Source organism: Dryas octopetala, chromosome 8 (assembly GCF_963921425.1).
Source record: "Dryas octopetala chromosome 8, drDryOcto1.1, whole genome shotgun sequence".
NCBI classification, from domain to species: domain Eukaryota; kingdom Viridiplantae; phylum Streptophyta; class Magnoliopsida; order Rosales; family Rosaceae; genus Dryas; species Dryas octopetala.
In genome coordinates this window covers 1,496,879-1,520,483 of record NC_141373.1, presented here as the reverse complement: position 1 = coordinate 1,520,483, position 23,605 = coordinate 1,496,879, and the positions used below count along the sequence as shown (strand labels likewise).

The window sequence follows — 23,605 nt, the reverse complement described above, 5'->3', positions numbered from 1 at the left end:
TTAGTACTTTTCTTTAGGAGAACAACATTTTTCAAATTTTCCGTTATTTCTATGCAATTAACCATTCTAGGGTGAGTGGCCAAAAAAAAAAAAAAAAACCATTATAGGGTGAAACTGGTATATAAATATAAGAGAAAAACTTTTATACACAATATATATATTTACACTCTTACAATATATATTCACATATTAGTCATATGACTACTTATTATAAAACACCCATTGCATTGCATGTAAATTTTTTCTCTAAACATATTGTTTATGCTCTTCATGATAAATTCAAGCACAAAAGATTATGCAAAGAAATTTGGTTTGGCAGATCGATACGAGACGACTTTATATGTTAAACACTGCGAGTGGACATGCAACTTCTAAGTCCACGTGTCCAACGATCAGTGGTTGGTTAACAGACAGTATGACGTCAGCCGTGGAAGACCCGGACCACAGACCCATTAATTCCCCTCCTGGAGCACCGGTACGGAGGCCCTCGGGCACGGGTGATCCCTGACGTGGCAGGGGTTCTCTGGCACGTGACGAGCCCGACACCTCATCCATCATCGTAAATGAATCAAATCATTATGTGGTAATCTGGTAGATGAAAAGTGGGACCATGCAATTTGGGGAATTCGGACAACCAAGATCCCAGAGGCGTAGGTGTTCTAATTTCCACCCAAAAAAAAATTAAAGCTCACGTTAAATGTAAAACAGCAGCTTTAATTTAATACTTGGACACATTAATGAATGGTAAACTCAAACTTAAGCACACTTTCAGTCTCCATTTTCATCTTCATCCCATTTTTTTAGGCCCAACTTTAATTAATTCCTTAAAAGACCAAACCTTAGGTATACCCCATTATGCAATTTCAGTGGTTGATTGCGATCGATGAATTCCAAGATTTATTACTTGCTCATGTTGTGGTCCAGTCCTATCGTACAATATTACTCCTACATATATATACAACAGGCCATTAGTACCGTTACATGAAAACAAAGTCTGAATCATGAATCACTTTGTAAACAGAGTGAAGGTAGCCATATGGTATTTGTTCCTTTTGGCTTTTCGAAAATGAAATATTCTATATTACTACTAAGCTACTGAAAATGTGAGGTAGGTTGGTCCCAGACGAGGGTTCGGATTCAAAGTTGAAAGTTGAAACCCGTATTCTGAGTTCTGACATATATTGCCGCACCCTTGAAGATACCACGAGGGCATGATCTAAGCATACACACCATTCATCTTCTTTGCTTTGCTTTTATTGATTACAAGCCCCAGTCAAAGCTCTGACCTCAACCCCCTCTGTGCTAATCCCACGCCATTGTCAAAATAATGATGGTTTTACAATTACAAGGCAAAAATCTACTTGTTTTCACTTCTCCAAAAACATAAATACAAATAAACAAAAATTGAACCACCTTTGGAGTTTGGACAGCAACATGCCAAAATATATAGTAGTGTACCGTGAAGATTGATCAGAATTGAAGGTGAGGTATGTATGACACTAAATTTTGATACTTGGATTGGACATATGGGTCATTCATGCATTCACTTAAAGGGTTGACAAAAAGATTAGGGGTAGCTAGTTACATCAAAATGGCAAATTGGACATGCATGCTCTGTTTATAAGGCAGGAGATAACTTGTGAAAGATAATAAGGCAGGCGACAGATCAAGGATATGGTACAGTACAGTGAGTACTGGGCAGGGTTTGATTTCTGCAATTAATTACTGTTTGTGCAGGTGTACTAGACAGTCTAGACGTGATGACTTATGTCGTAGTTGAACCTTTTTAATTAAGTAGTGAGATTAATTGGTAAAAAGGTACTATTAAAGCCATTAATTGGTTGTTATTGCTTGTTGTACAAGGCGTCAGTGATCAGAACTCAGTGAGTCAGAGGAACACGGGGCTGGCTGGCTTGTCATTACATTACCATGATCGATGATGCAACGGTCAACAAGGCTAATTAATTAATTATTAACAACATTATGTACTCATGGCGTCACTGACTGACCAGTGTCTACAATGTGATGCCAATGATAATGTGAGTGTGATATCATCGTTAGTGTCATGTATGATGAATAATTAATTGCTGTGTGTCTCCACGTGCCAACCTCTTCTGTCTGTTTAATCAAAAATTCTCTAGGCTCTAGGCTCTAGCTCCTTCTTTTCTAATTACCTAAAATTCTTCATATATTTTGATAATATAAAATGCTTATATTAACATATTAGGAATATGAATAATGAAGGAGTTTGATCTGACATTTAGGGTGTAATAATATAAACATCTTATGTTGCTAGATAATGTTTTCGACCCAATTTTTTATTTTTTGTTGGCTAACCATTTGGCATTGCATTACATAGAGCTTCTTCTCTTGTTTTGGGACATGTCTTTGATGCATAAATAACTTATTAGAACTATATTCATAATGCATAATGCTTGGTAGTTGGAACCTAATGCATAATTCATAATTTGAGAGGAAGTAGTCTCTAGACTCCAGAGTGACGACTCATCCCATTGGGATTTAGGGCCCACAAATAACCCCAAAGTTCGTTTAAATTACTAGCCCACTGCCCACAAATCAATGAACCCTAGTCCTGGTGAGAATGAAGTGTCTAAAATGGACCGTGGGCTGTGGAGGTTTAGGCATGGACACAACACAGCCCATTAAGCAGAGGAAGAGAGCCCACTGAGGATGTACAACTCCTAGAAATCAGGTGCCAAAAGCAATGGTGTTGATGAAATATCTATTCTAATAGTTGGCAGAGTAATTGTCGTTTCCTTGTAAGAAAAATAATTTGGCAGAGTACAGCTCAGATTGAGAATATTCCGCGTTAAAATAATGAATCAGTTTGATTTAGGTACTAAATTCAACTCTTTTTTTTTTTTTTTTCATCATATTAATATTAGAAAAGTTGTTTTTTTTTTTTTTCCCAATTTAGATACAAGGCAAAGAAGAATAAACTAATTTGGGATTGGGGCCAATCTATCCTTCAATCGATCGGTCACCATCACACAACATATTTTTACAAACCTAGTTGTGGCAGTGTGACAATTGCACATTTTAATTGAGTCACAATCATAATTTATTTTATTTGTTTAGTATTTGAACCTCGATTTAAGACTTAGGTTTTAGTACGTGTTTGTCTCTAATTTTCTGTAATTTTTATGAACTTGAATGTGACTATGGTAGTTACACAACAGTGAATGTGGACCAAGTAGTCATAAAGAAAAACACTAGGGCAAGTTTGATTCCAAAACTAATTGTGTTTTGGCTTAAACATCTAACAACCTGTAAGATTTGAATTAAGTTTCAGATAAGTAAGCACATCAACAACTTCAAATCTCAAGGATGCAAATTGCAAACTACTAGTGAGTCGATTACGAAAGTTAACGAATACAGGCCAAGTTTAGCACATGCATATAACTTTAAAACTTGAGTATTTTCGATGAGTGCTTTTATTCTGACACTAAAAGAAACTTAATTATTGGTACTGCAACTAACTATACAGATTACAGAACCTATTGATTACGCGATGATGATCTTGATGCAAAATAAGACGACGACGAGCGTTGGAAGCAGAAACGCATGCCTAATCTCAAAAATATGACAGCCACGCGCCACCAAACTAGTGTCTCTGTCCAATTAACTAGTTACATTTGAGAGGCATTCACTTTGTCGGTCGCGCTGTACAAAGTTGCTTTACCAGATGCTCGCTCTGCGTTCTTGTCAATCTCAATTTGCTGGTCACGGCACTCAGGCGAACAAAACGCACGAAACTGCCTGCGACGTCGCATCGTCAAAATTCAAAAGTCACAACACATCAAATTTTCTCAGAAACCAAACAGAAGGTCAGAGAGCAAACAGTCACGCAACCAAAATAATAATTTAAAATTCAAATTAAAGATGAAACAAATCAGAGGCATAGAGATCGAAACGTCCTTACCCGTACATGAATACGTCTTCATCGTGAGGAAGCCGCTTGTGGCAGAAGAAGCACTCGTCGAGGAATTTATCGACCTGCGCCTCGCTCCCCGTCCTCACCGCCTCCGGCGTCGACAGCGTCAGAATCCCCGGCCGAGATTGCTCGCCCTCCGCAGGCGACAGCTTCAGAGCCTTGGCGGCATTTCCGAAAGCCGGCGTGGACTCGGCCACCGACCGCGGCGGCGGGAGCTGCTCGAACAGGCCGAAGCTCGTCGAGCGGCCAATGCGCGCGCGTTTCGCGGGCATTGCACGGTGGGCTAGGGATTACGCTGAAGGAGGTGTTTGGGAGTGTACGGAACGCAAACTCTCAGAGCGCTGAGAGTGAGAGAGAGAGAGAGAGAGAGAGAGTGTGTGTGTGTGTGTCAGTGTGTGTGAAGAAAACTTGGTACGGAGGGGCTTCCCGGAGTCGTGTATTTATAAGCTACTACTATACACCCGGTCCTTTTTTTCTTTCCCTTTTATTTTTTATTTTCTTTTTTGGATTTGGGTCGTAAACGTGTGGAATTAAGTTAAGAGATCACACAGATTATGGCCAAAACAAAGAGATCACACAGATTAACCTTATTAATAGCTTTAAGTGGTAAAAAAAAAACTTAATAATAACTTTGAGAAAAACTTGTGTGTACTATAAGAAATAAAATTAACAATTCATAATATAGATTATAAATAAAAAACTATAAAAACAATTGAAAAAATGGACAATTTTTTAATGGGTAGTCTTGCTACTGATCAGCATGTTGAGAACAAGGGACAATCTACTCTTCAGTTCAGTTTTTTTTCTCAAATAGCTCTTCCACTCGATCGATCGAGCATATTTTCCTTTTCTTGGAATGATCGATGATGGATGTGTAATTGATTTGCATAGGTCATTATTACTTTGATTTTTGAACTTTTTGGGGATCTTTATAGTAGTTTCACATTGACTCTTCTATAAATTCATTCATTCATGTTACTTGTTCAATAGACGTTGCATTGGAAAAGAGAAACAATTACAATACAACTCATTCATTCTTTTTGATGGTTTAGTGGAAGTTGTTTTGAATTTGGACAATTTATGAGAAGAAAGTATGGAAAAAGGAAGTCTTTTAACTTCTTTTTTTCTTCTTCAAAAGTTAAAGTTTCGAGGGTTTGTCGACTAGGTGGCAACACCGAGTGCTTGTGCATGTAGATGATGACCTCAGTTCTCGTCTTGATGATTATGGATCTCGCCCTTCGATCACCTAACTCAGCTAATTTGGGCTGGTTTACTAACTTTGCTTGGGAGAGTCAAGAGGTGTTCGGTGGTTTTGTCGATTAGCGTTTTGCAGTTTCTTTACTTTCAGTTGCGCATCGTTCTAAGTTAGTGAGGTGATGAAACTCAGGATGAAATTCAGGCGAAAACAACAAGCGTTAGCAGAATTCACATGTTAAAAAGGATATAAAGAAATATGTATTATTCTTCATGTAATAATTGCAGGTATTGGATAATCACAGGGGCACTCCCTTAAAAGCCTCATGCATTACTCTTTGAAGGAGTGCAAATTAACACTACTAATATGAATACAATTGGAATTTGGAAAGGGTGTTTGCACTCTCTTAATGTATTAAGCATATATAATTATATATGAATGAGTACGTCTATGGTATTTTGGTTGTATGGCATACAACTGATGTACCCAATCACATCTATTAATAATAATAATAAACTATCATACTTGTAGAGGTGCCAAACGAATTGTGTTGCCACAAGCACGAAACATATTAGGTCAAAAAACTCAAAACGAGCACGACACAAATAAATAGGCTAGGTTGGGTGGAAAATTTTAGGCCATCAGGCACATCACAAGTAGAAAGTGGGCTTGAACTAGGCTTGACTTGTTAAACATTGTTTTTTTGCTTTATAAAACAAATTTCAACAAAAATAATTCAATTGTTCAATAAAAAAGTTTAATATTTAATTATAAGAAACACAAAAAATACATAAGATAAGTTTCTAACACTAAAAATAAATGGTCTACAAGCACGACATGAGCACGAATGAGCCACGAATAATGTTCAGCCTGAGTCGTAACTATCTTAATTAACACGTCGTAACTATCTTAATTAACACGAGCACAACACGATTATTACATGAGCATCACAAACGTGATATGAAGCACAAATATACCTAACTTAATTGAGTTGGGTTGATACAACACAATTCGTTTGACACTTCTACTTATGTGTAGACATGTAAAATAGACCATGCTTACCCAAGCCTAGGCCTGGCTTTAAGAGTTGATCAAGCGGAGTAATGAAAAATTAGGGTCATTGTGGGCCTAAAGTTCCATAGCTTGTACTTTTTATAGATCCAAAACCCAGCCCAAGAAGGGACTTGTTGCCCGTTCCACCCACATCAATACGAGCGTTGCAACGAGAATCTCTTGTTTCCATTTGCATATGCAGCTCATGAAACTTTCATGCATATCAATTGCGTTTAATATCTCCACGTTTAATTTAGATGCATGTCAGGAATATTGTAATCGCCATATTAAAAAAGAAATGTACTTTAAATGTAAATTTATTCGGTAATCTCAAAACAAAAAAAAATCTTCTGCATTCGAGTTGGCCAACAAAGAAGATTCAACAAACCCAAAAACAAAATACTTTTAAAATTAAGAATCAAGATCGATCGAGAATAATTAGAAATCTGCAACTTAACATTTTTGTGAACAGTAAGCTAATACCTCTTTCCAATTTTAAACCCAAAATGTAATATGCACCAATTAACAATATTTAAAGTATCATATACAACATATTTTCTGAACAAAGTAACTTAATACTTCTTTTCATTTTTAAACCCAAAATACTACACATCGAATAGCAATCATTAAAGCAACATCAAACTAAAGTCGGAAGTCAGAAGTAAAGAGCCAAAGCAAGACCTCTTGGTTCATGTCTTCGACCATTGACTCTACATAAAAAATGGTCCGTAGAACTGCAGAGATTGCACCTGCATCAAAAATGGTGGTCTGTAGAACTGCAAAAATTACAGACACACAATAACACACAATAATAGCGACTATATAATTATATAGTCACAATTCATATGAGTAGCAATGTGTTTACAAATAATTCAAAATTAGTTTACTCCAATATCTCAATTCAAATAAATGAAATATTAGAAAACTATAAAATGTGATACAATGCATTAACCTGTTGGTGGAAAAATAACAAGTTAACAACCATTATACGATTACATAGCCACAATTCATACGACCAGAGTTACTTCTTTCACACGTAATTCATATGAGGTTCTTCGCATGTAATTCATATGAGATATCATTTTTTTTTTCCAGCTTTTAGGAAAAAGAAGACGGTGAAAATTGTTAGGATTTAATTAAAAAGGTGACAATACAGTGAAAATAAAAAGAAAAAGTAAACTACAACATTTTGTCAGTAGAAGTCATTCACTTATTTAAGGGTAGTACCGTAGTAGAACCCAAAACTTACATTGGTTGACATATTTACATACATTCGCATATTAGCAGATTAATATACATATAACACAACCACAAAACTGCATATTAGGGTGTTCTTCAAAACTTGACGAAACTTCTACTTTAACTACGCGACCTTAACTTGAAACCCCCTCTGCTTTTTTTGTTTAAGCGTAAGCACGCCCACCTTCCTCTTGGTCTTTTGGTCCCTCCAGAAAGAAGTCGTCGTCTTGGTTACCAAAGATACGATCCACCTCTCTTGCTGGGACGTTGAAAGCCAACTCTTTGGCTTCTCTTTCGAACTGGTTCACCACGTTCCTTTTCCCAGCCAGAGGGAACTTGATGTTGTCATGGGCATTGACCTCGAAGCAGAGGATTTGAAGGTTGCTGTTGCTGTTCTTTGAAGCAATGGTTGTGACTGGATGCCCAGCTGGGACAACAAACACCACGCCACGTTTCAACTCTCCGGTTACTTTCTGGTAACTTGGGCTACTCTTTGGTCGCTGCTGTGAAGCCTGTGATGATCAGCTCTCACTTGACCCAATGTGAGGGCATGCCATCTCAAAGTACCCTTCACCGTCTAGCACAAAGGAAATCTTCGTTGCCCTTGAATTGAAGTATGGAGCAGCCATAGATCCCTATAAAAAAAATATGGTAATTGAATTGGGTTAATAAGTAAATACCATTTGAATTAGAGGCAAAGATTGATGATTGTTAGTGATTACTCTGGTGATGTTCGCGAAGGAGACAAGGAGGTTGAGGTCTTGAAGCTGCTTGTAGTCGTTAAAATCGGCTTCAAAGAGACGTCCATGTTGGTTTGATTGAGAGGGACGTTTTTTCAAGAGATTGAATGAACCTTTTGATGATGATTCACCATGGAAAGGCCAATGGCCTTCACTACCTTCCCTGTGTTGGCTCAGTTTCTGAGTCTGTTCTTTGGAGGCTCTGCTGATGCTGCCTCGCCTCTGCTGCCCAAATAGCCTCTCCAGCTTCTCTCTTTCAGTCTGCTCAATACAACAAAAACTTCAGTTGTCACTAAAAATATAATCAACTAATCACCAACTTAGAGGAAATCAGAAATATTCAACAGCTTGTTATACCTTGAAAGCAGCTTCAAGTACTTCCCAGCTGAAAGCTCTGAAAAATGATTCTGGGTCTTCACCACCTGCTGCGTAAAAGGCCTCGTAGTGACCAGGAAGAGAGACTGGCCGGAGGAGTTTGACAATGAAGAGCTTCTCATTGTCATCTCTGTTGATCATGTAAAGAGGGGTTCCTGCTGGAACCCTCAGGATGTCTCCACGTTCAAGGTTATGGCTCTCTCTCTTCTCACCCCTCACCATAGTAATGGTTGGTCTCCCTTAATCACATAAGGTACAACAATTAATCAAAAAGAAGAAAAGGAATTTTGGGTGCAAAAATTTAGAGTGAAAACTACTTACCTTGGAAAACAAAGAGGACACAATCAGCATCAAAATGGGTTGGAGCTACGAAAGCGTGAGGCTTAGTGACAAGAAACCCAACTCGAAAATTCTCAATGCCACGCAGAAGATGGGACCTTTCAGTGAATTTTGGGAGAATCTGAAATCTGCCTTCCTCTGTCTGAACTATGGTCTCAAAATGCTCATCTTCGAAGAAGTAAGGGTTTTGGTCATGTTGTCCCCCAAACTCCTCTTCTTCACGGCTCCTCCCACTTGTATAAAAGCCTCCAGCTCCTCCTCCTTCTTCTCTCTCTCGCTTTTTCTCTTGCTCCTTCTGTTTGATGTAGTCCTCACACTTTCTCTCGCACTGTTGCTGTTGTTTTTCCTCAAACCCTCTCTGGTGTTTGCACTGGTGCTTGCACTGCTGGAGCTCTGATCTTTCTCATGCGAATCTAGACTTGAACTTAGGATTAGTAAAGCAGACAAGAGCAAAATAACCAAAGAAAGCTTACTTTTGAAAGCCATGCTTTTCAGTTTTCACGGTAGATTTTGTTTGATTTCTTGTTGGAGATGATGAATGCAGGGATGCTCTATATAAAGGGTGGGTACAAAAGAAGAGATGGGGATAAGAAATGGGATTCGAGTGCATGCATGGCGACGAGTGTCCAACTTCGTGTCAAATATGGGATGACTCATTGACTCAATTTCCTCCTGCTAAGTAAGTAATGCCAAAGCACAAATATGGGACATCAATGCCTAGCAGCAGTACTTTTTTGTTTTGGCCTTACACTACATGTCCTGTAGCAATTCAATTTGGGGATAAAAAAACAAATTAAGCGTTTCAGTTTTTGACCTTCATGCAAAAGGACACGTTTGCTGTGTCTATCTAGAACTCACCATCCATGTCACATGTGATTCACATGACAGGAGACAGTACGGACATCCAAGCTTCTGTAGCTAGCAAACAATTTTGCTGTTGACTTCTCACTGTGTACTGAACATTATAGTAGATAGAATTTGTGGAAACTTCCTGTATCAAACATACACAAGCTGGAAACTTTGCAGAAGCTAAAACCATTAACCCATTATTTGATATAAATGTATTAGTATAGCAGAAATAACAGATGGTCCTTACAAGAATTGTGTAATTCATATTAGATTTATGATCTTGAACCTAAGAAGTCCTACAGACATTCACCCATTTCGCTTGTACAATGTGCAAACGAGACAAACAAATGGAAAGAGTTCAGTACAAGAAATTCTTAATCATTCGCCAAACATATGGCAACTACTATGCTCCTATTTCTTCTGCACCCTCTTCCATCTTAGCATAAAATGAGTAGGAATTAATTCTCTCAAAGTTCAGGCATGCCTTTCCCTGTTTTAGCATCGTAAGTCTTCTCTAACACAAAATCCATAGGAGTATCCTTGGGACCAGCTGCAACCAAAGTTTATAAGATTATAATCAGAAGATATGGCAAACAGATACCAACAAAAAATTATAGATGTAAGGAATTCAGATAAGTACCAACAGTTGGTCTTGGAGTACTCCTTATCTTCAATATCTCAGGACGAGGGATAATAGATCCCGATGTTCCTTCACCTCTAGATACTCTAACTTTGGTTCCATCTTCAAGATATCTAACCCCAACCTTACAAGGCCTCCTGCACAAGGAAAGTTTTAATGAGCACAACAGAAGAGCAAAGGAAAGAACAAAACACAGATAATGTTAACAGTGCACCCCTACCCTGTCACTGGGTCAACAACTTGCACATTTGAGGCATGAAGAGGGGCTTCGACACTAAAAATGCCACCTTCATGGCCTTGGCCTTGCTTGATATGTTTCTTGACCTGCAGAGACAGAGTACTTGTTCAATGGAAATCAAAATCCATATGATTCATTGGAATAGCCTAAAGCCCTAAGAGGAATTATATTCAAAATATAACAATCAAATACATTACAATTTTTCATGTAGTTTACAGAACATCAAATGCTACTCGGTTCTTGCCTGTATCGTATCCTTCTAACACTTAGTGTGAAAGGTCATGGTTTTGAAGTTTTGAACCCATGGATTTTGTCAACAAGATGGGACTCATTGCATATGCATCAAACACAAAATTAGAGAACTTCATTTATAACATGAAAATTCAAAGAGATTCCAACCATTGAAGACATTTGTCATAAATAACAAAACTCTTTGTAGACTATCAACCATACACATTGGCCAATTCCACTTGCTCAATGGTACATGTGTGAACAAGCACAACCCCAAAAACAAGATAAAACATTTCTTTTCTTAATCATGCAGATTATATACCATCTCAATCTGATTGGAATAACAAAAAATGGCTGGATTCTTAACATGTTTCTCAGTAAAAAAAATGTTATGACAAAGAATGAAACAGAATTCAAAGTTGCTCCGGAAACTGTACGATGAAATCAAATCAAAGAAAGAGTATACCAATGATAGAGCAAGACTGATACCAGATTTTTTCCTTCCACAATAACACGATTCTGAGAGCGAATGACTCGCTTAATGACACCTGTCTCTCCCTTGTCTTTGCCTCTTATTATCATTACCTGTAAATGAGATTGGAAAACAGTTCTAATTTACAAATATAGATAAACAAAGAGACAGAGTGGGAAAGATATTCATTGCCCTCACATTATCTCCTCTGAGAATTTTCCAGTGCCTAATGAGTTTCTCAGCTGCTTTCCAACCCATTTCAAATAAAAGCAGATATCTGCAGAAGCCATGCACAAATATTAACACCAAAACATGGGGTATTTCAACGGTTTATTAGCATCACACCTACATCTAATCTCATAGAATAAGAAACAAGCACAGACACTTGCTTCCTTTTCACTTCCATAATAACTCCGTTTTCTAATTTCAATAAGTGGGTTCATCGAATTGTAACATTACTACATTCGAAGAGTGAAAGATCCAAGATTTAGGGTTTAGAGTTAATGTGGATTCTGGGTTTTTCACCTGAGTACTATAAAGATTTGCCCATTAACTCAAAATCTTAAAACCATACCTATTTCTATTTGTGATAACAAAACCATTCTTCAATTTTTTCTGCTGGATATGATTTTTCATAACACAACATCGCACGGCAAGTAAAAAATCAAGTAAACAGTCACCAGTGACCAAATGCGTTCTAACTTGTCAATATCGTTGAGACATTTCATCAAACAGCTGATAATCAATCTGAGCTTAACAGGAAAAGCAGTAATTACTCGCCGCGCAAGGATAAGCAAGCTCGAGACTGAAGCACTAAAGTGGGAATACTTACTGTTAAGTTGGGGTCCGCACGGTCCGTGAAGTTCGGCCAGAAGAGCGAGCTCGCAGAAGAAGAGGAAATTCTCCAGAGCGTCTGAGGTTTAAGAGAAAGGGGGGTGAGCCAAGGAAGAGAATGGTTTTAATGGGCTTGAGTTTGGGCCCAGCTCGATTCATTCGGTCCAAAGTTTTAAAAGGTGGACTTGGGTTGGATCAGTGCCTACTAGTAACGACTGGCCCATGTAGTTTTCACTATTTGAGGATTATATTTTTCGAAATCTCAAAAATAAAAGGCTAAAAATCTTTAAAGGAATTAAATTTTGTGTAGATTTTTCAAATTTCGCTTTAATTTCCATCCACTATATTAGGGAAAATTATTGTAATTTTCCCTAATATACAATAATTTTCCCTAATATAGTGGATGGAAATTAAAGCGAAATTTGAAAAATCTACACAAAATTTAATTCCTTTAATTTAGTAACAGTGAGTATCTGCAACATTAATTGGAATATCAAGGCATTGCTTGAGGACATGAAATTAAATTTCAAAAATTTCCTCCATTTTTTTAAGGTTTCGAAATATTATTAAAACGAAATTATCAAAAAAATTTTAAAAGTATCAATTGTTTTAATTTAAATTTCAAATGAAATCGAAATTTTTTCAAAATTTTCATATTTTTGAACCCTCGAAATCCGAAATTTAATTCCTTGCTTGAGAATTTGCTCGTAGATACTAATTTCCATTTATGTGAAGCAATATTATTATTTGGTTAACCAACCCATCTTCTAACCCTATACATTCAATGCCACGAGAATGACAATGAAAAGTGTAGAAGCTAGAGCTATTAGTAAGATTTTTCTCCTTTCTTACAAAGTAGTAAAATTGTAAGGTTAAGATGGCCAGAGCGTTGCCACTACTTGGCTTTCTGATCATCCTTGTTCTTTGTTCAGGTAATACCCCCACTTCCCATTTCAAATCTCCATTGCGCAAAGGGGCTCAAGTTTTTATTCACTACTATGTTGGTTCAGTTTTAATCATCTATGTAGTCTATTAAAACACCAATAGTCATAGTAATTCTATAGAAAATTTTATTATATTTTGTTTTTAAAACAAAGATGTTTTAAACACTTAATTGTCATTTGTGTAGCTAATTATATGGAAGCGATGAGGCCTTTAGACTCGAGTTGCGGCAAACAAGTATTATCTTATGTCAAATGCAGCAAAGCAGGGTCCGATGAATTATGCGACACTAATTGTAAACAAATCGATGCTCAAGCCGTGTCAAGTTGTGAAGTCGACAAAGACTTGCCCCAAGGGAAACAATTACTTTGTGTATGCACAGTTCCTTGTTAGATGATGCTCTTATTTTCTCGATCTTGTATGCCTCTCCATGATGGAGAATCAATAAGGAGACAAAATAAAATAAACTAAAATGTTTTGCTTAACAACAAGTCCAAATAATGGTGATCTGGGTCCATTGAAAATGGACATGTCGTCTCAATATAACCCCACAACAAATATGACCATATGGGCAATTGAAGAACAATTGAGGAATTGCATGCATGAATGCTTGAAAACAAATGAATGACCAAAGCAACTCGTAATATTATAATGTTAAAATCTGCATCTGCTTTTTATCTTTGTACATAATTTTCCAAAAGACGAAATTAAAACAACATGATTTTGACCAAAGAATAAAATTTCGAGTTTCGAGGAAATTTCGATGGAAATTTCGACGGAAATTTCGAAGATTTTTAAATTTGGACAGAAACTAGATGGAAATGACGGAAATTACTATCAAAATACGGAAATTTTGAATAAAACTTTACCATATGTTTATTTAACATATTATCTACTTAATTGATAAAAAACATTGAAGAAATCAAATTATATAGTAGGTTTCATGTAATATAAGGTGAATATAATGCGCGCTGGAGCAAATATTGTTAAATAAAATTAGTATAATGAATAAACAAAATTAGTATATTCTTAATTTATACTGTATAATTTAATTATACACTAAAATCTAAACCCTAATACTCTATATATTCTATATACCCTAATACTCTATAATCTATACATTAAATCCTATATACTCTATATTTTTTAGGATCTTAGGTTTTAAGCCTTTTAGGATACTTTTAATTATTTTTTTATATAGAAATGTATTAAAGTTTAAGGTTTAAAATAACTAAAAGAAATCTCAAACCTTTTTTTCTTCTTTCCAATTGCCCAATTGCTCAAAGGCCCCAAACCCCCCCCCCCCCTTTTTTTTCTTTTTTTTATTTCCTTACCTTTTTTTCCCCGTGCCTCTCTCTTCAGTCTTTTTTTTATTTTTTTTCTTTTCTTCCTTTTTTCCCGTGTCTCTTACTTAGCCAAGCTTTGTCTTCACTAAGTGTAACAACCCAAATTTTGTTACTCAAATTTTTCAAATTTGTTTTAAGGTTTGTTTAAAGGAATTAGAAATTTCTTTAAATTTATTTTAACTAACTTAGACCTTTGGTTGTGGTTCTAGAGCTTAGTGGTGTGGAAATGAATTTTAGAAAATGAAAATTCAAGAATTTGACGATTATTATTTTTTTCAGAATTAAATTATAAGAGTAGGATTTTTCATAATTTTTTTGAAAGCAATTTGACTATTTTGAGGTTATAGGAAATTAGTACTCATCAATACGAGTTCATAGAATTTTTCGGTGAATTATTTGGAGTCTCGAGCTATTTTTGGTGAATTTTTGAAGTTGGAGAAAATGGAAAATATGAAAATTTCGAAAATTTCAATAAATTTCGGTAAATTTCGATAAATTTCGATAAATTTCTGTAAATTTCGATAAATTTCGATAAATTTCGGCGAAATTTTTCCGAAAAATTATTAAACATGTGTTTCGATTTCGACACCCTAAAAAAACGAAATTTTCGACAAAATTTCGCCGAAAATTTCGAAATTTAATTCCTTGATTTTGACAAAAATAAAACAAAAGCAGATATCTGCCGAAGCCATGCACAAATATCAATACCAATACATGGGGTATTGTATTTCAATGGTGATTAGCATCCCACTCATACAAAATCTCATAGCATAAGAAACAATTACAGACACTTGCCTCCTTTTCCCTTCCATAATAACTCCATTTTTTAAGTTCAATAAGTGGGTTCATCGAATTGGGCTTTTTCATTTCGTTTAGGGTTTAAATGGTTTATGGGATTTTGACCAGAGTACCATCAAGATTTGCCTATTAACTCAAAATCTCAAAACCATACCTATTTCTAATCACCCTTCAATTTTTCATACCTATTTCAATTTTTCATAATGCGGTGTCGTTTTCGTTTTGATCCATACGCTTTTTTTTGTATGCGTATGAGCTTACAACTTGCAAACTTTTTTCTAAAACTAACCATTTTTAGTACCAATTTTCGGACAAAAAAAATCATTTTCCAGTGCCAACGAATGATACTTGGCTGGTTTATTTTTACAATTTGGATCCTCTACTTTATTGTTTTGACTTTTAATTTGTATTTTTTCATTTGAAAATTAGCTCTTTTTTGTAGTTTTATTTTAGTCATTTAGCTACTTTTCTAAAATTTTTGAAATATATCACTTGAATAGTACCTTGCCTCCTCTAAACTACTCAACATGGTTTGAGAACTTCTCAAAGGGGCTCCAAGGACACTTAAGAAAGGTTTGTGTATCATTCGAGGATTATCTTTTTAAAACTCAATCTAAAAAGTAGGTTAGATATTTTTAAAGGACTCAAATTTTGAGTTGTTTTTCAAATTTGGCCTTTCCATCTTGTATATTACTGACAAATGACAATGAGAATCTACAACATTAAAGAGAATATCTAGGCATTGCCTGAGGATTTGCTCAACAGATATCTTTAAACCAACCCCTTTTTTTTTTGTTACCCTATAAATTCAATGCCACAAGAATGATAATGATATCAATTATCAAGTCTAGATCAGCTAGCTATTAAGGCTTTTCTCACAAATTAAGTACTAAAATTGTAAGGTTAAGATGGCCAGAGCGTTGCCACTACTGAGCTGTCTGATCATCCTTGTTCTTCTTTCTTCAGGTAATACACCCCACTTCCTATTTCAAATCTTCATTTCCCAAAGGGGCTCATGCAAGTTTTTATTTATTATTGTCTGTTTTTATAACACTCAGTTGTCATTTGTGTAGCTAATTATATGGAAGCGATGAGGCTCATGGACTCATCAAGTTGCGGCAAACAAGTGTTATCTTATGTCAAATGCAGCAAAGAAGGGGATGATGAATTATGCGACAGTAATTGTAAGCAACTTGATGCCCAAGCTGTGTCAAGCTGTATATTTGACAAAGACTTGCCCCAAGGGGAACAATTACTTTGTATATGCACAGTTCCTTGTTAGATGATGCTTTTATTTTCTCTTGTATGCCTCTCCAATTCTCCATGGAGGAATATCAATAAGGAGACAAAAATTAATTAAAATAAAATGTTTTGCATAACAAGAACAAGTCATGTCGTTTCAATATAACCCCACAACATATATGACCATAACTTTCCAAGAACAATTCGAGAACAATTGATGGACGATATGAATGCTTCGCAACAGAATGTTACTGATCATAAGGTTAAAATCTGCATCTACTTTTAAAGTTTAATCCTTGTATATAACTTTCCCAAAGAAGATATTAAAACAACATGGTAATGACAAAAACAAAATCATTGTTTTATTACATCGATCTCTTGTGTGAGTGATAGAGTGGAAAGATGTACGAAAACTCCTCCACAAATTTATTGCACGCATATCCCTCTTCTTCTGTGGATATAATAAGTGTTTTCTTCTTGGGCAATCAACGGCGGCGATCATGAATTTTTTCCAGCTTGGCTGCACAATGCATATCATATAATTAGTACGAAACTATTCATGTCACATTTTTTATGTGGTACGTAGAAACAAAAAAGTTGTGTATGAACTTAATTACCAGCACTCTCTTTATCTCCACATTCGGTGTCACACAGCATCTCGCAGTGAGTTCGACCATTGCTGCTTTCACATTCCTTCAAACAGTTGTTGAAGCAGTCCTTGTATTGCTGTGAGTCCTCGTCTTCAGCCTGAGCCTCACCGATGTGCAATGCTGCAACAACAACAATACACATCACAAACACTGCAAAAAGCTTCTTGGCCATTTTGTGTCTTTTGTTTAATTATTTCTCTGCTTTTATTTATTTACTTTCTCTCTGTTTCAGTGTTTCTTTTCCTCTGTGACTTGATTAGAGGAGGAGGGATGGGAGAATATTTAATTTATAGGGACTTGACAGCTTGATTTAGACGTATAAATTAATAGGAAATTAATATAACAAGTGGTTGATATCGCTCTTGCACAAGTTGGATTAGCAACGACTGCCTAAAACATGGGCTACTTTTACTTTGTCCAACTGCCTTCTAAAAATACAAAAGAAACGGTCTTTGTACCTATTTCTTGGCCACATTTATCTCTGGTGACTTAAGCTTGTTTAATTTTCCCATTTGCAGAGTTCAATTTAGATTTTAGAAAATTATACAAAAAACAAAAAGTGACATTTTCATGGAATTTAAGTTGACTTTTATTAACTCAATCCCAAAAGGGACAGAAAATGATCTTAGCTAAAACAGTTATTACAAGATGGGAATGTGGTATAGCAGTATAGCACCATACAAAAAGGGATAAAGAGATAGCAATTACTAGTAGGAAGACTTATAAGCCATAATTCCTAAAATTATGAGTAGGATAGATGGAGGAGAAACATGAGATAGAGTAGATGCTGATGGGGTCAGCTGTGGTCGACCAGTCCCCGCCGGAGTTTGATCCGTCGGAGCTTCTGATTCCACTGATGGAGATGCTGCATCAGGTGTTTCAGATTGTGGTGTAGGAGCTGCTGCTACCACTTTAGAAGCTGATATATAACAATGCCTTCAGAAAAATGAAAATTTCATTAAATTTAAAGAGAGCTAGACAATTAATTAGTATAATTACCTCTTGGACTTAATGTAGGAGAATCAGCTGAGGGTGAAGGAGTTGGTCCTAGAATGCCAGGACCTGCAAGTTAAATTAGTATTATAGTTAACACATTGCTCATTAGCAGACTATGGTGTTCAACTTTGTACACTAATATTTACAATACCTGGAGCTGCAAAAGGACTACCAGTGGCTGCAAATTAAGAAGAAATTAATGCACCATTAGATTTCTTGTACAAGTCAATTTGATACATAAAGACATAGAGATAGTGCAAATTAAATGTGAGTCCCTACCTTTGCATTGTGTAGGCACACCACGGATGTTACAAGCTCGAGGCAGAGAGATCGCGAGGGTTCGGTTAATGGGCAGTTGGACAGGGACATTGGCAGTTATTAGAAGACAAGCACAGTCCATGCCAGTGCCCAATATCGACTTTAACGAACTGCAACAAGCCTGTGTTGGTGATGAGCCATTGCTGCTACTTCCAGTGATAAAACTTAGGCATGGGCTGAAGCTGCTGATCATTGAGGTTGTGCATGGTGTACGAATCTGCCCATTAACTGATAGAACTAGTGAAATCACTGCAAGAGAAACTGATATTGTAATCAATTGAAAGGCTTTGAGTGCTTCCATGAGTTCAATGGAAGGCTGTGGAGTAATGGGTCCGAGAGCTTAGTTGGGTTTGGCTAAAGCTGATGAGGAGGTATAATTTTATAGTTGGATAGGGGTTTTAAATATTAAAGAGTGGTTTTGAAATGGGTTTTGGAGTTCAACTACTTGTAGAATTCTCTTTTACTTGAAGAGAAAGTTCTAGCTATTGGTTTGATTATTATGTAAACGCAAATACTATGACACAGAGGGGACATAGCTTTGAGACAGAGGATTTGGGTGTTAATTGAATTAAGGGTAAATTACAATTTAATACCTCAACTTTACCTCGGATTTCAAGTTAGTATCTCAAGTTCAAAAAGTTGCAATTTCATACCTCAACTTTCATTTTGTTTCAAGTTAATACCTCCGTTAGTCTTACCGTAAAAAATGTCGTTATCTGATGATGTGACACACCACTAAAAGGCTTCATTTCAATTGAGTACCTCAACTTTTCCATATTTTTCAAGTTCATACCTCAAGTTCAAAAACTTGCAAATAAATAAATATTTTCCAGTTTTTATCTCAACTTCACCCCAACTTTTGACCCATCAAATCTTTACCAAAATCAACAATTTTATACTCATTTTGAAGCTATGAATCTCTTCTTTATAACCATATAGAAATAATTCAAAAAGGAGCTATGAAACGCGAAAGAAGTAGTCACAAATTAGGCTACCTGAAATTGTCAATTTGTTTGGAAAATTTGGCACTTTCGGGTAGCCTACTTTGTGACCAATTATCTTGGGTTTCATAACTCTTTTTTGCATGATTTTTATATGGTTGTAAAGAGGAGATTCATAGCTTCAAAATGAGTATAAGATTGATAATTTTGATAGAGATTTGATGGGTCAAAAATTAGGGTGAAATTGAGATAAAAACTGGAAAACATTTATTTATTTGCAAGTTTTTAAACTTGAGGTATGAACTTGAAAAATATGGTAAAGTTGAGGTACTAAATTGAAATGAAGCCTTTTAGTGGTGTGTCACGTCATCAGATAACGGCCTTTTTGACGGCAGGACTAACAGAGGTATTAACTTGAAACAAAATGAAAGTTGAGGTATGAAATTGCAACTTTTTGAACTTGAGGTACTAACTTGAAATCTGAGGTAAAGTAGAGGTATTAAATTGTAATTTACCCTTGAATTAAATATGATTGGTCCTCGGCAATTCATATTCTCTACCGGTCTTTGTTTGACTTGTAATATTAACCATGTATTTTAAATTAAAAAATATGTAACCAAAAGAAGAAATAGATTTATAATACGTTTTAGGTGCATGTATCATGTATGTATGGGATTATGATTAAAACCAAAAAAAGAAGTATAGCAAGAAATCTTAATCTTGTGAGTTGTTATTGGGTGGGTCTAAATCTAAAGTTTAGGTAAGTAATCTGAAAATGGAGCATATCATTGGCCATTGGGCACGCTTATTATTTAGGGAAATAGATTGATTTGAATATTAATGACAGTTCCTTTTACATTCAAAAGCGGTTAATTTCTAGTTGCCAACATACATTGAATTTAGTAGAAGTTGGTCACCCAAATACACCAATTTGTTTGTCTATTACACAAAAAGTTCCTATATAAATCCCATTTCATTTCCTCACTCAAACACGAAAATACATACGTCTCCTCAACTTGAATTATCATCATCACCTTTATTTCTCCTTATTTCAGACATTTTTCATTTCTAAACTTAAGATAATATGGCAATGAAAGGGATTGAGATGACTTTGGCCCTGGTTTTTGGGTCCATGCTATTGGGTGGAGCCATGGCTCAGTCAGGTTGTACTAGTACACTCATAAGCTTGGCTCCATGCCTCAACTACATCACAGGCAATTCTTCAAACCCATCATCTTTGTGCTGCTCGCAGCTCTCTAACGTTGTTCAGTCATCGCCGCAGTGCCTGTGCTCGGTGATGAATGGTGGTGGTTCCTCATTTGGCATCACTATAAACCAAACACTTGCTCTGTCTCTTCCAGGTGCTTGTAATGTGCAAACTCCACCCCTTAGCCAGTGTCAAGGTAAAGTCCAAATTAATTTAATTATGTCATGCTAGCTACTTAAGCATTCCAATTTAATTAACAAGGTTCATAAATGTGAGTTTGAATGGTGATCAAGCAGCTGCCAAAGGACCTGCAGCTCCAGCAACTCCTCCAGCAAGTTCCCCAGCAGATTCCACCAGTCAAACACCTTCAGATGCTTCAACACCTGAAGCTGCAATTTCGCCTTCAGCTTCAGGTATACACAGACGGTTTGACATGTTATATTGTCAAAATCTCAATCTAAATCAAGTAGATTCTTGAAAGTATGGTCTAGAACATAACCTAGTAGATATCGAATAAGAGAACAGTACCCGACATGTATATGCATTATCATTTGATGCTAACTTCTGGCTTGGATGAATGCAGGTGGAGCAGGGTCTAAAACAATCCCATCTACAGACGGCAACTCATCAAACGGAAGCATCATCAAAGCACCAGTTCATTTTGTGCTCTTCCTCCTTTTCGTTATCTCTTGTGCTTCTAGTGTCACCAATTTTTGAGCGTTCTACATATTTCATTACTTTTGTTTTGATTGTATTGGGTGCTCTCGAAAATGGTCATTTTTTTCCCTGGACGGTATGAATCACTATTTGTAGTGGAGTGTGTGTTCGTGTCATTTATTTGTACTCTTTTACTTATTTAATGCAGTATGAGTACTTGAGTAGCAAGGGACTTCTCTTGGTCCCTTCAAGTTTCAATCACATATTCATAATTCTCATAATCTGTCCCTGCCATTGCCAAGTTCCAAGTGCCAAATGAACATATCACAGCATTATAAAAATGAAAATTAGGTTGGTATATGTTAGCTAACAAGTGTAAAAAGCTCCGTGATGCAATAGGAAAATCAAAACTGCCTGCACTGGACAATCGCAGTAATTAAGCATCACAAGTTGAACACATTTTTCCTCTATGATCTTATAAAAAAGCTAAGCAACATCCACAAATCACACATAGACATTCTGTAAAGGAATAAATGCAAGCTAAGCACAATAGAGAAAGAAAGAAGCATACAGCTAACTCTACTAAATAACATCCGTATATGGTCCCCCCATCCTAAACTTCAACTTGTTTAACAAATAAAACCTGTTACAAGGCCAAAAAAAAAAAAAAACAAATAGAACCTGTTACAAAGTAGGCAAAGTTGGTGACCCAAGAAACCCAACTTCCTCTTTTTGCTTCACAAATCACAATTTTTTCCTTGATAAAGAACAACCCATTATTGCTTATATACAAAGCACAAATAAACCCATTATGGACTTCAATCAGGTCGCTAACTTTAGACTAGTTTTGTGAGGTTTCTGCAGCATGTTTTTACTTTATTTCTGTTGCTTAGAGCTCAGTTAGCTTGGAATATTCTAGTTTGTTTGGGGCTAGTCTTCGATAGCTTTGTCCAGCAACTGGGCTTCTGTTATGTAATTTCTCATTTTGGGCCTTGGGCCTTGTTCGCTTTCTACTAGCTAGCTAGCTAGAGAGGCAAAACAAGAACAACTACACACAGTTGAAACTTGAAGAAATGAAATTCCCAAAATTAATTTCTACATTAGGAAAATAGAAGAAATGAAATCAATTAAAGTTTCGATAGCTTTCAATTTGTCTGTTTTAATGTCCAAAATTTTCCGATTTTTTTATTCAAAAAATCAATAAGCATGATTGCATCCCACAACCACAAATTTTAAAATTCACTATTCCTTTCTTTGCTAATTCCAAAGCCCAAACCTGTTTCCAGCCCAAAACCTAATCTTATACTCAAGCCCAAGTGATGCCCAAATTTGCTTTAAAAAATGAGGAGTAGAAGTGAGAACAGGTGAATCTTCTAATATGGTTATACCTATGGCCTATTAATTAGCATATATTATCTTTAATATAAAAAAAAATTAGCATATAATATCAGCTAACCGTCCTCTAACCAATAATTTATTTAACCTGATTTGTAGAAACATCCTTGATGAATGATGATTACGTTAGAGCAGCTCAAATGTTGGAGAAAAAGGTTTTGAGTATTCACTTCTATGACCTTGACTCGACTCCATGACTATTTGGATACTTCATTTGGACAAATACCTTGAGTAAATCCCATCTCTATTTGCAAGTTCCAACTTCCCAACCAAACCTCTATATATAGTAATTAACTTAATTCCTCTTTACTTTGTATGAGTGCAATTTTTCCCATATTATATGGGATAAATCATACAATAAAACTCCTTTCTTTCTCTTGCTCTCTAAGACTCTTCTTTCTCTTGCTCTGCCCTCTCTTTCGCCACTGGTTTGGACTTTTTATCATTGTCAATAAAATTTGAGTTTGATATTCAAATTTTAACATTCATATGTCCTCTCTTAGACATGCCTAACCTTTGTGTAATTAGTATTAAAAAAAACATTTATATAAAAGCTTAAAACGACTTGATTTTAGACATAAACACAATATGGACACTAATAAAGTTAGTAGATGATCCATATTGAACAGCTCAAGCTACAAATGAAGGTTCTTTTTTGGTCAATTAAAAATGGGAGGTTGGTATATGTTAGGAAATTTCAAAACTGCCTGCACTGGACAATCTCTGTAATTAAGCATCACAAGTTAGCACATTTTTCCACTATGATCTCATAGGAAAGCTAATCAACATTCACAAATCATACGTAGACATTCTGTAAAGGAATAAATGCAAAAAAGCTTAGCAAGCTAGAGAAAGAAACATACAGCTAACTCTATCAAGTAACATCCTTATAAGGTCCCCCATCCTAAACTTCTAGTTTTATAACAAATAAAACCTGTTACAAAGTAGGCAAA

General features: G+C 35.9%; 5 protein-coding genes and 1 pseudogene across 9 annotated transcripts; 1 reads left to right on the top strand and 5 right to left on the bottom strand.

Moving 5' to 3' along the window:
• Positions 1 to 3,458: 3,458 nt before the first annotated feature.
• Positions 3,459 to 4,227, bottom strand: LOC147275783 (FCS-Like Zinc finger 5-like). The gene is made up of 2 exons (XM_086254003.1): positions 3,944 to 4,227; positions 3,459 to 3,780 (listed from the first exon to the last, which is right to left on the bottom strand). Exons 1-2 carry the CDS (start codon positions 4,225 to 4,227, stop codon positions 3,651 to 3,653), a joined length of 414 nt encoding a protein of 137 aa, XP_086110129.1. The 3' UTR covers positions 3,459 to 3,650.
• Positions 4,228 to 7,479: 3,252 nt separating this feature from the next.
• Positions 7,480 to 9,382, bottom strand: LOC147275782 (vicilin Cor a 11.0101-like; annotated as a pseudogene). The gene is made up of 4 exons (XR_015123911.1): positions 8,879 to 9,382; positions 8,540 to 8,796; positions 8,165 to 8,443; positions 7,480 to 8,077 (listed from the first exon to the last, which is right to left on the bottom strand). The product of XR_015123911.1 is annotated as a vicilin Cor a 11.0101-like (transcript).
• A 540-nt stretch (positions 9,383 to 9,922) lies between these two features.
• Positions 9,923 to 12,264, bottom strand: LOC147275781 (KOW domain-containing protein). Of its 2 annotated transcripts, XM_086254709.1 has the most exons (7): positions 12,159 to 12,234; positions 11,901 to 12,073; positions 11,525 to 11,603; positions 11,344 to 11,439; positions 10,606 to 10,709; positions 10,386 to 10,522; positions 9,923 to 10,295 (listed from the first exon to the last, which is right to left on the bottom strand). In XM_086254709.1, exons 2-7 carry the CDS (start codon positions 11,960 to 11,962, stop codon positions 10,213 to 10,215), a joined length of 561 nt encoding a protein of 186 aa, XP_086110835.1. In that variant the 5' UTR covers positions 11,963 to 12,073; positions 12,159 to 12,234; the 3' UTR covers positions 9,923 to 10,212. The 2 variants fall into 2 exon arrangements, with proteins under 2 accessions (XP_086110835.1, XP_086110836.1); XM_086254710.1 differs by lacking the exon at positions 11,901 to 12,073 and having other exon boundaries at positions 12,159 to 12,264.
• A 4,709-nt stretch (positions 12,265 to 16,973) lies between these two features.
• On the bottom strand, positions 16,974 to 17,310 carry LOC147275780 (Plant thionin family protein). Its single transcript, XM_086253999.1, has 2 exons — positions 17,106 to 17,310; positions 16,974 to 17,008 (listed from the first exon to the last, which is right to left on the bottom strand). The coding sequence occupies exons 1-2, from the start codon at positions 17,308 to 17,310 to the stop codon at positions 16,974 to 16,976; spliced, it is 240 nt and encodes a 79-aa protein (XP_086110125.1).
• Positions 17,311 to 17,845: 535 nt separating this feature from the next.
• LOC147275779 (non-specific lipid transfer protein GPI-anchored 20-like) lies at positions 17,846 to 18,753 on the bottom strand. Its single transcript, XM_086255225.1, has 4 exons — positions 18,414 to 18,753; positions 18,286 to 18,312; positions 18,138 to 18,200; positions 17,846 to 18,057 (listed from the first exon to the last, which is right to left on the bottom strand). Exons 1-4 carry the CDS (start codon positions 18,751 to 18,753, stop codon positions 17,846 to 17,848), a joined length of 642 nt encoding a protein of 213 aa, XP_086111351.1.
• Positions 18,754 to 20,477: 1,724 nt separating this feature from the next.
• LOC147275778 (non-specific lipid transfer protein GPI-anchored 15-like) lies at positions 20,478 to 21,317 on the top strand. Of its 3 annotated transcripts, none has more exons than XM_086254645.1 (3): positions 20,478 to 20,796; positions 20,897 to 21,013; positions 21,184 to 21,317. In XM_086254645.1, the coding sequence occupies exons 1-3, from the start codon at positions 20,478 to 20,480 to the stop codon at positions 21,315 to 21,317; spliced, it is 570 nt and encodes a 189-aa protein (XP_086110771.1). The 3 variants fall into 3 exon arrangements, with proteins under 3 accessions (XP_086110771.1, XP_086110773.1, XP_086110772.1); XM_086254647.1 differs by having other exon boundaries at positions 20,894 to 21,019; positions 21,181 to 21,317; XM_086254646.1 differs by having other exon boundaries at positions 20,894 to 21,023; positions 21,179 to 21,317.
• The last annotated feature ends 2,288 nt before the right edge of the window (positions 21,318 to 23,605 follow it).